This window comes from Etheostoma cragini, chromosome 5 (genome assembly GCF_013103735.1).
Source record: "Etheostoma cragini isolate CJK2018 chromosome 5, CSU_Ecrag_1.0, whole genome shotgun sequence".
Lineage (NCBI taxonomy): Eukaryota > Metazoa > Chordata > Actinopteri > Perciformes > Percidae > Etheostoma > Etheostoma cragini.
In genome coordinates this window covers 20,877,847-20,887,477 of record NC_048411.1, presented here as the reverse complement: position 1 = coordinate 20,887,477, position 9,631 = coordinate 20,877,847, and the positions used below count along the sequence as shown (strand labels likewise).

General features: G+C 38.5%; 1 protein-coding gene across 2 annotated transcripts; it reads left to right on the top strand.

The window, feature by feature from the left end:
* Window positions 1-484: 484 nt before the first annotated feature.
* Window positions 485-8,361, top strand: agpat9l (1-acylglycerol-3-phosphate O-acyltransferase 9, like). Of its 2 annotated transcripts, none has more exons than XM_034873004.1 (14): window positions 485-612; window positions 938-1,134; window positions 1,251-1,314; window positions 3,648-3,796; window positions 3,897-4,042; window positions 4,792-4,866; window positions 4,977-5,066; window positions 5,151-5,244; window positions 5,342-5,457; window positions 5,719-5,774; window positions 5,987-6,072; window positions 6,193-6,321; window positions 6,888-6,957; window positions 7,696-8,361. In XM_034873004.1, the coding sequence occupies exons 2-14, from the start codon at window positions 991-993 to the stop codon at window positions 7,725-7,727; spliced, it is 1,251 nt and encodes a 416-aa protein (XP_034728895.1). In that variant the 5' UTR covers window positions 485-612; window positions 938-990; the 3' UTR covers window positions 7,728-8,361. The 2 variants fall into 2 exon arrangements, with proteins under 2 accessions (XP_034728895.1, XP_034728894.1); XM_034873003.1 differs by having other exon boundaries at window positions 488-612; window positions 6,888-6,967; window positions 7,714-8,148.
* The last annotated feature ends 1,270 nt before the right edge of the window (window positions 8,362-9,631 follow it).

Below are 9,631 nucleotides of genomic sequence, written 5' to 3'. Positions count from 1 at the left end.
TATATGTATATATATAGATATATACTAATTGTCTACAGAAATAGTGAAGTAATAGTTTTAAACTCTAAAACCTCTTACCAAAATGTCTACATGTTCCTGAGCTATTTACAGAGCTTTGTGGTCTTCATCAGTGGACAGAGTTAACTCAGAGCAAATGGCTTCCACTGAAAACTCCAGAAAAGACAAATATTTGGACCTTGTACAACTAATTTTGCAAGGTTTCCAAGGTCAAGAATAAACCAGCTTGTTCATATTTTGTTTTTACTTCCTAGTATTCTATAAATCTTAACTTAATAAAAGGTAATCTCATTAAGATTAAGATTGCACGAGAGACGTGAGTACAGCAAAAGACGAATTGAGATAAAACACATACAGCACCAGAAACAAAATACACTTTAAACAATCAATAACAGGTAGGCTATTTCCCTACCAAACATGAATACCGAGCCACGTGTAATGCGCTTCCCTTTCTGTCCACACGGGGCGCTGTACGACGGCTCCTTATGGCTGCTCCGTGAACTTTGTTCTAGTAGTTAATAGGCGTGTTTGCTCTTGGCACTCAGAGTTTTGATTTATTCGGTTATTCTTCAGGAAGGACTGTGGTAAGGACAGGTGAGATAAGCTACTGCAACTTGAAAAACAATGTTGGTTATTGTAGAAAACGAACAGATATACTGCAGTACTTTACAGTCTTCTAGTCTAAGTATAGAGGGTCGTGTGCTGTGTGTTTCGGTAAAGTGAAGCCCATGTTACCTCTTGTGGCTTTACTCCTGAGTAGCTCCACTGTCAACGTTGTATTTACACTTGTTTGCTCCCCTTGTCATTGTGGTGGTGGTTGTTGTTTTTGTTGACAGGAGGGATCTTCTGTCTGTACTTACCGGTAGGTGACAATGGTGAACTTATATGACAACAAAAAACACGTTTTCCCCACATGCAGGACTGCTCTACACCCCAGCCAAAGGGCTGCTGTACACGTTAGGGAAGGTAGAGATGGAGGATTTGGGGGCATTTGCCTTTTGGGCACTAAAGATTTGGCTGTACCTTGTGATCAGCCTCATCATGATCCCAGCCATGTTTGGCTTCTCACTGGGCATTTCTGAGACCTACATGACCATCCTGGTAAAAACCTTAGAGGTACTGTGGTTTTGTTTTGTTTGTCACAGATACATGCTTTTAAGAAATACAGACACTCCTCATACAGTGCTCCACATAAAAGACATTGCCATGAATGTCTTCTCTGTCCTTCACAGTGGGCCACTCTGAAGATACAGAAGGGATATGCAGATGAACATCTGGAAGCCTCTGCATCTAATGGTGAGTAGAAAACTGTGTATGGAAATGTTCATTGATAAGTACATTTTGTATGACATTCTTCTATAAAAGTTGATACTATCCTTTATTGTGAAAGATGGAGGTTTAATGACAAATGTGCGCTGTAATACCAGATTTCACAAGACACTTTACAAGTCTGGGCAAGAATGTTGCAATGATATTGCCCAGTTTTGAAAGAGTAACCTTAATTCATTTACCTATGAAGTTTAGAATGTTTTTTGTTCCTGCATAGAGATACATTTCTTACAAGATGATAGCCATGTGACCATTTAAAGGAAGGTTTAAACTGCATTCTTGGTTACATTTTATAATACACAGTTTTATATATATATGCAGTCTGCAGTGTAGTTCCAGACACTTCACTAATAAACCAGAGTGTGCTGTGCAGTGACAATCAGCATAATGGTCAAAGAAAGTTTTTGTGTCATACACTTCAGTCCATCTCTCCTGTCTCTCTTGCTTTGTCTGCGTGTGTCGCTCTCTCTCTCTTTCCCTCTTTTAATCAGCTTTCTCAGAGACAGGCCAGCTTTCTATTTAATATTGCTATTTATTTTGGAAAAGTTTTCATTTACATGTGTACAGCTGTATATTTGAAAGGAGAGATTACTTATAGGCAGGGCTCAAAATTAGGACCAGCCACCAGCCAAATGGTGGTAAAATATGCAAATGGTTGAAAGATTTCCTTCACTCACCAACCAAGAAAGTATTGATAAAGTATTGAGTGGCTGGTAAAATTTAAACATTCACTAGCCGTTTGGCTTGTGGACAAAAAAGTTCCTTTTTCACTCTGACTGACGGTACTGGGTACCTAAAGGGTACATCTTAAGTTATCATGGTATGACTTATTTCACAGTTCTGATGTGCTACCAAAACATGATATACTAATGGAAAAATTACAATAACAACACATGTTCCCCTTATTGTTTTTGCATCATTTGGAATATTAATGAGCCAAGAACTTTGTGATGTCTATATTAAAAAAATAAAAATAGCTCGTACAGTAGCAGGTATGTTCATCCATTACTGTAGCAGCTCATATCGTTTAGGCTGAAATAGAAAACAAACATACCTTCCACAAGTGCACAGCTATGAAAAGTTTGTATTGTCATTGAAGGACAAAAACACAATACAGTAAAAACACAATACTGTACACAGTAACAACAGAGTATGCACTGTCAAGTTCTTCTTACCATGTAGTACCCTGTAAAATCAACAGAGCCTGCTAAATTATGATATATCTCATGTCTGACTGACATGGGATGTGCATTCTTTTTAAAAAACAAGTTTTTAGAAATCTCTCATGTCTATAGAAGTGTATTATTCAACCTTTTTTGTAAAAAAAGTAAAAGAAATACGGTTATTCATTTCCTGATGACTATTATTTAATAAGTAAATGTATCCTTTACACCCAAAATACCCCATAAGTACACAGAACTTACTAAAATACTTAGAGTATTTCATTATTCCTTTCATCTCTGAAATAAACCTAGAAATACCCAATACTTAATAAAAATATGTATATCGTGTAATGGTAATGTCAGCTAAATGAGGCTTCTGCAAAGTCCTGAGTATGTCAGTGGTACACTTTTAAAATATGGATGATGAAGTAAAAGTGCATCCTAAACAAAGATAAAGCATACATTCTTCTGAAAGCGTGCATTGAATATTGAAGAAAGAGTTTGTTACTCTAGGTTTTGGACTTTGCCTGCTGAGTTATCTGATGATGTGGAGTTTGAGCTGAGGCCAACCCTTAACTGTTCTGACAGTTGTTAGGTAGATGGGTGTTACATACCAGGCAATACAACCTTCAATACTTAAGACAACTCTCTGGAGAACTCAGTAATTGTTACTATTGTGTATATCCGGTCAAAATGTATGTTTTAGGTTGCTTGTTGACACGTGTTGGTGGTTAAGGTGACTTTTCTTGGTACGTCGCTGCTGTGAGAAACGTAATGCCTCTTCAGGGCTTCATATTGAAATTTGCAGATGACTCCGCTTCATTAGGCCATTGACAAATGTTGTACATCTTTATGTGAAGCAAAGTTGCTGTTGATTTTTTTTCTTTTTCTGCATGGTTTAGAAATGATTGAATGATGAATGATTGAATGATGAATTTTTATGTAATTCTTGTTAAGTACAGTATGCAATGTCCTTCCAAGAAACACATTGCTGAATGAACTTTTATAATTTTCCTTAGTTGGCTGAAACCATTTCCTCTTCTGACTCTATCAACACAATCTGAAAAGATATCGCAAGGCTGACTCATTTTCCAGATTTCTACTAAGAAAATAATAATCCGTGTGTGTATGTGTCAGGTCTCATCCAGAGGGAAGATGGCTCTATGGAGAAAGAGTTAGAGGAACTTAGACGCAGTCGACCCAAACCACCAGTGGGCGGGGATTTTACTCTTAGTGACTGTTTCTACTTCACCCGGAGAGGAATTGAGAGCATTGTAGAGGATGAGGTACATTTTTACTTTATTAGCAAGACAACAATTTATCATGTTAACGGTAATAAGTGGCCTTGTTTTGCAAGGCTGATTTTACATTCAATTCTAAACTTAGGTGACCCAGCGGTTCACTTCAGAGGAGCTGGTGTCCTGGAACTTACTGACTCGCTCCCACAAAGATTTTGAGTACATCAGTCTGAAGCTGACGCTGGTCTATGGCCTCGGCATTTTTGTGAGATACTGCATCCTTGCCCCGCTCAGGTATACCAATACTGAAACTGCAAAATTAAGCTGTAGTGATACAAATACAGTGTTGCCATCCAGACAGAAATAATTCAAAGGTTGAGTCAAACCTTAGTGGGTGGAACCGTTTGTTCCGGTTAAAGTGATGCTGACATTGAAGCCGCTTGAAAAATGCAAGTCATAGAAAAACAAAATCAAAATCTGATTGTCTCTTGTTTTGGCGTTTTTCTTGCTATATTTGCATTTTTTCGGTGCTGTGTCTGCCATTTTTGTAGCTTCCACATGGATGTGTGTTTACTATCTGGCAACCGGCCACTACATTTTTATAGAGGTTGATGGCCAGACGTGTTCCAAACACAGCAAAATAAGACAACACAGGTTGAGGGCAGGGTTTTATAAGTGATGATTGAGAGGGATTATGTTTGTTTTAGTCTAAACATTGTTGTATTAGGAAAACCCTACTGTGCCTTTAAAGCTTGACCCGCACCAAAAATTGTGGTTGCTTGGCTATTGGATTCAACTTCATAAATAGCATTGTTGGCCCTTTAAAACCCGCTATTTTTGTAACAACCTGCTATCAGACCTTACTTGTGTATTTTGTGAAAGATAGTTTCAATTTGCATTTATTATTTTTCGTTTAAGTTACAAATAAAAAAAACTAAAACTTCATACACCTACTTAATTTGTGTCTAACTATTCAGTATTTTTAAATTTGCATGACTTTTTATGTTTTATGCTGAATAATTAAGGAGTTCCACTTTCTCCAGGATAACTTTGGCCTGCATTGGCCTCACCTGGTTGGTCATTGGAACATCTGCAGTTGGATTACTTCCAAATTGGAGGTGACCACAAACTATAACGATCCAAATGATAGTCATATTTCATCTAACTTTGTTTCCTATTGAGATGGTTACCTCCTCATGTGTACTTCTTTGCGTATGTGTGTTTTCAGGATGAAGTTCTGGCTCAGTGAATTGGTCCATGTGATGTGCTACAGGATCTGTGCTCGAGGACTCTCTGCCACCATCCACTATCACAACAGGTAAATGAGCCTCCTCACCATGTACTTTTCTAACAATCAGATTGGGCATATCATCTGATAATGACTCCATTTACCTCGCAACAGGGAAAACAAACCCAAAAAAGGAGGAATCTGTGTGGCCAATCACACCTCTCCTATTGACGTTGTGATTCTCTGCAACGATGGGTGTTATGCTATGGTACAAAAACTTCTTTTATTTTTACATTTGTTTTATACTAATAGCTAATTTACCATGGTAAATCATGACATGCTGCCCCTCAAAATGTGTTTATCAGGTGGGTCAGGTACATGGAGGTTTGATGGGAGTTCTCCAGAGAGCCATGGTGAGGTCATGTCCTCATGTCTGGTTTGAGAGAGCAGAGATGAAAGATCGCCACCTAGTGACCAAAAGGTCAGTTTTCCACCCCTTAACTCTCTGTGCAGGCTTGTCATTGCTTGTTGTTCTTGCCTGTATTTTCTTTTAAAGGCTGCTCCGGGTTTCAGAGAGGTTGGCATTTTCCTGGTAGTAAAATCCTGGTTATCCAAACAGAACAGATTTTGGAAAGTGTATACTAATACAGTACTCATAGAGTTTGGATTCCAGTATGCGAAAAAAACCACTCTTCAAATGTGCAATGTAAATGTTTCCATTACCTCTTTGTGTTGCTTCCAGATTGCAGGATCATGTGAATGACAAGACAAAGCTTCCCATATTGATATTTCCCGAGGGTAAGTGTGACCATGTAAAGATATGGTTACATTATCCACAGCAGGTGTATGTTTGTGTTTGTAACATCAAAGATAAGACTCAGTAAGTGTTGTTATTTTAGCCCAGTGCCTGATGGCAGTCTGGCCACTCAGCTGTGACAAATGAGCAGCTATTTCATGTGGGTTTGGACAGAGCTCACACAACTCTGTCCCCTTTAATCTCCTTTCCACAGGAACCTGTGTCAACAACACATCTGTCATGATGTTTAAAAAGGGAAGTTTTGAAATTGGAGCAACAATATATCCAGTAGCCATTAAGGTACTTCAGTCCTGTCAGTCTTCATCCCTTATTTAGGTGTTTTCTGGCCTACTGGCTCACATATATTTTAAGTTCCTTACTGCACGTCTATGTATTATTTTTTTTTTTTACTTTTCTCAGTATGACCCCAAGTTTGGAGATGCTTTCTGGAACAGTTCCAAGTATAGCATGGTCAGTTACTTGCTAAGGATGATGACCAGCTGGGCTCTCGTCTGTAACGTGTGGTACCTGCCGGTAATGCACCAACAGGTGTGTATGCTTTGCCGAAGCACGTGAGCAGAGACATGTATTAAGCCGTCTATTCATTATCCGCAGCAAACCACGAGGTTGATGTTGAGAGCAGAGAGCCAAAGCGCAGGTATACGTCATCATTGCTTCTGGAATTGATTGCGCCTTGAAAGGTCAGCGGCAACGAGGTGCAGGTGTAAATAATTTAAACTCAGAGCTTAGCACTCTGCGGCAATTCCAAGCGGTGTGTGACACCAGGGTTAGCGCTGTGCCTCATTGGGCGGCACTGCTCTCCCAATAGCAAAACATGGGAATGTCCAGCACAGAACGGATTATGTGTAGGCGGCTTAAAGAACCATGTCCAGCCCACAGGTGACACCCCTACCCCTCCACATTATATATACACACACACACACACACACACACACACACACACACACACACACACATATATATATATATATATATATATATATATATATATATATATATATATATATATATATATATATATATATATATATATATATATATATATTAAAGTAGAAAGAGTTGTTGAGTTGAGATTGTTCATTCAAAAATGACAGGAGGGGGAAGATGCTGTCCAGTTTGCCAACAGAGTTAAATCTGCCATCGCTCACCAGGGAGGGCTGGTGGATTTACAGTGGTAAGATTCAACCTCTTTCTTTTCTTCACTTGATTGTTATTTCCTTGTTCTGGAGTATTTTTCTTTTAATTTTGACTTAGGACTTTGTTAGGACTTTTATATGAAGAGTATATGAAGTTTGGTCAGGGCTCAATCTTTGACAATCTGTGAATCTGAATAATAGTGTTTTACCCAAGAAAAAACCTTCCGGTGCTGAAAAATGAAGCCAATAAGGAAGTGCCAATTTGAGGCTGGCCCCAAAAGGTGTCAATCCATTATGTTAAACCCTTATGCTAAATTCCCCAACGTTACAGAAGAAATAAACATGTTTAGTGTGTGTGTGTGTGTGTGTGTGTGTGTGTGTGTGTGTGTGTGTGTGTGTGTGTGTGTGTGTGTGTGTGTGTGTGTGTGTGTGTGTGTGTGTGTGTGTGTGTGTGTGTGTGTGTGTGTGTGTGTGTGTGTGTGTGTGTGTGTGTGTGTGTGTGTGTGTGTGTGTGTGTGTGTGTGTGTGTGACGTCTCTACATCCATATTTTATGCAGTCTATGGTTTTAATAAACACACATTCATAATTGTACCATAATATCACAGTAACTGTGGCTTTTTGAAAAGGTTTTAATGAAAAATATATTTTTTAATGTTAAACATGAAAACAACAGAGAATAGTCCTTTTTAGCTTGACAGTGATATTCATTGACATTGAACAGATGTTGTCAAATGATTAGCACCACTCTCACTTTGTTCTGTCTCCACCTGACTGCCTCTGCAGGGATGGAGGCCTGAAGAGGGCAAAGGTGAAGGAGTCATTTAAAGAGGAGCAGCAGAAGCAGTACAGCAGCATGGTGGTGGGAGAAGACAGCAGCAACAGTGACTGAGATCCTCAACCAGTATGCTGTACAAAAATGGTGCCATGGTTCTGGAGAATATACACTGTAAACAGGCCTCTCTCCTCGAGTATGTTCCCATTAGCTGGACCTGACAGGGAATACTTCCTAATTGACACACTGAAACCTCAGTTAAAGCTAAAAGGAAGAGAGTCTCAGTGATTCACAGAAAAGTGCAATATTGAACCTTATGAGGAACAGACTGTGATTGTGAGAAGGAAAAGCTCTCTGTTTTTACTGCTGCTGAAGATACTGTAGCTGCTGTTGTAATTGATTGTTAATGCTGAGAAAATAGCTTAAAATTAAATGTCTGATTGTAGACGTGCCACTTAGAAAAACTGGATTGGTGAATGTCTCACAGACATGTCGACTCATTCATGTGCTGTTCATTGTTCTTCAAGATAAGTCCTAGTTTACAATTTTAATACCTATTGTTGATTATGCAATGGCAAAAAAAAACTGGAGGTATTATGTAGATCTACTGTTTTATAACATAACGTGACATTATTTAATAAATATAAGCCATTTGAAGAGATAAAACTGTGATCATTGTTAATTAAACATTTAAATAGTAGTTTTATGTAGATCTCACAGTGATGTACGTAGGCCTACTGCAAAATAATGAACACTGATAAGCACATTTACAACATACTGTAGTTTTCACGTAAAAGATGAACAATCATCTGTTATTGCATTCAATACTGAAAGACATAATACACTTGCACAGTGTTTTTGGTAACTTTGGACCCCCTCACCGTTTTTTTACATTACTGTAAAGGGAAAGCATTAGCGCAAGAGACACAATGGTTTGGCACTTAAATAATACTTGATACTTGATGTTGAGTGTGAAAGATGGTTCATTAAATTTCCACTTGACATGTGACTGCCTTAGAGAATTACACACAGCTTAGACTTTCTGTCTCTCTCTCCACTTGGTAGCTGTACTGAAGAGGGACTCCCACTGCTGCCATTTCCCTCTGGGGTTTCCACTTTGGCTCCTTTAAGCAAATTAAAGGTTTTAAAAAAAAAAAAATTACTGTGTAACTGAATTTTGACGTGATCCACATATTTCTTTTGTTTCAAATGATCAGCTTCCTCACCATCATTCTCATTATCACTGGGATCTGTGTTGTCTTGGGTGCCCTGTGTAAAAACAAACCTCACTTAATCACATGAACAACAGTCACAGTGACAGCCTCTGAATCAATCAGTTGCAAGCCTCTACTTGATGTCAGTACTCACCTGCAACAAGTTACTTTTGTTGTTCTTTCTCTGTTTGAGTTCCTGATATCTGAAAACATCAACGACGAAAATAGGTTTACACGTGATTGCCAAGAAACTCAGCTGAGTGTAATTTATTTACAACAATGTGTTGTGGAGAACAGCCTTTGTGTCTTTAAACTGGGGCTTCCTGTGTCTTCCTTTTAGTGAACCAGCCGAGAGAAACAAATTGCATAGTGAATTATTTAATGAGCCTAAATAGTGCCTCACATCTGGCATCTGTGTCTCCTGCACAGTTGAAATGACAAACAGGTTGCTGTTGATTCAGACAGACAGTTTTAAAACTAAGCTGTTTTTATCTCTTAGTAATAACAGCCAATAAAGACGCTCCATGGCAAATCTCCTATGGTTATGCCTTACGGAATACGATGGTTTCTGCGGTCAGAGCAGTCCTAGATTCATCACGTTATATGACTTGTGTTCATTTTAGACTATGATTTTAAATTTATGTTGTTAGTTTCCATTACTTATTCATAAACATTATTTAAAGTGGCAATCCCTATGATTTCAGTCCTGGTTTTT

Excerpts from the sequence above, each read along its gene's own strand:
- agpat9l (XM_034873003.1), top strand. The coding sequence starts at position 991 with ATGGAGGATTTGGGGGCATTTGCCTTTTGGGCACTAAAGATTTGGCTG. Across the intron at positions 3,797-3,896 it reads AGAGCATTGTAGAGGATGAG|GTGACCCAGCGGTTCACTTC; the intron begins GTACATTTTTAC and ends TTCTAAACTTAG. Across the intron at positions 4,043-4,791 it reads TGCATCCTTGCCCCGCTCAG|GATAACTTTGGCCTGCATTG; the intron begins GTATACCAATAC and ends CACTTTCTCCAG.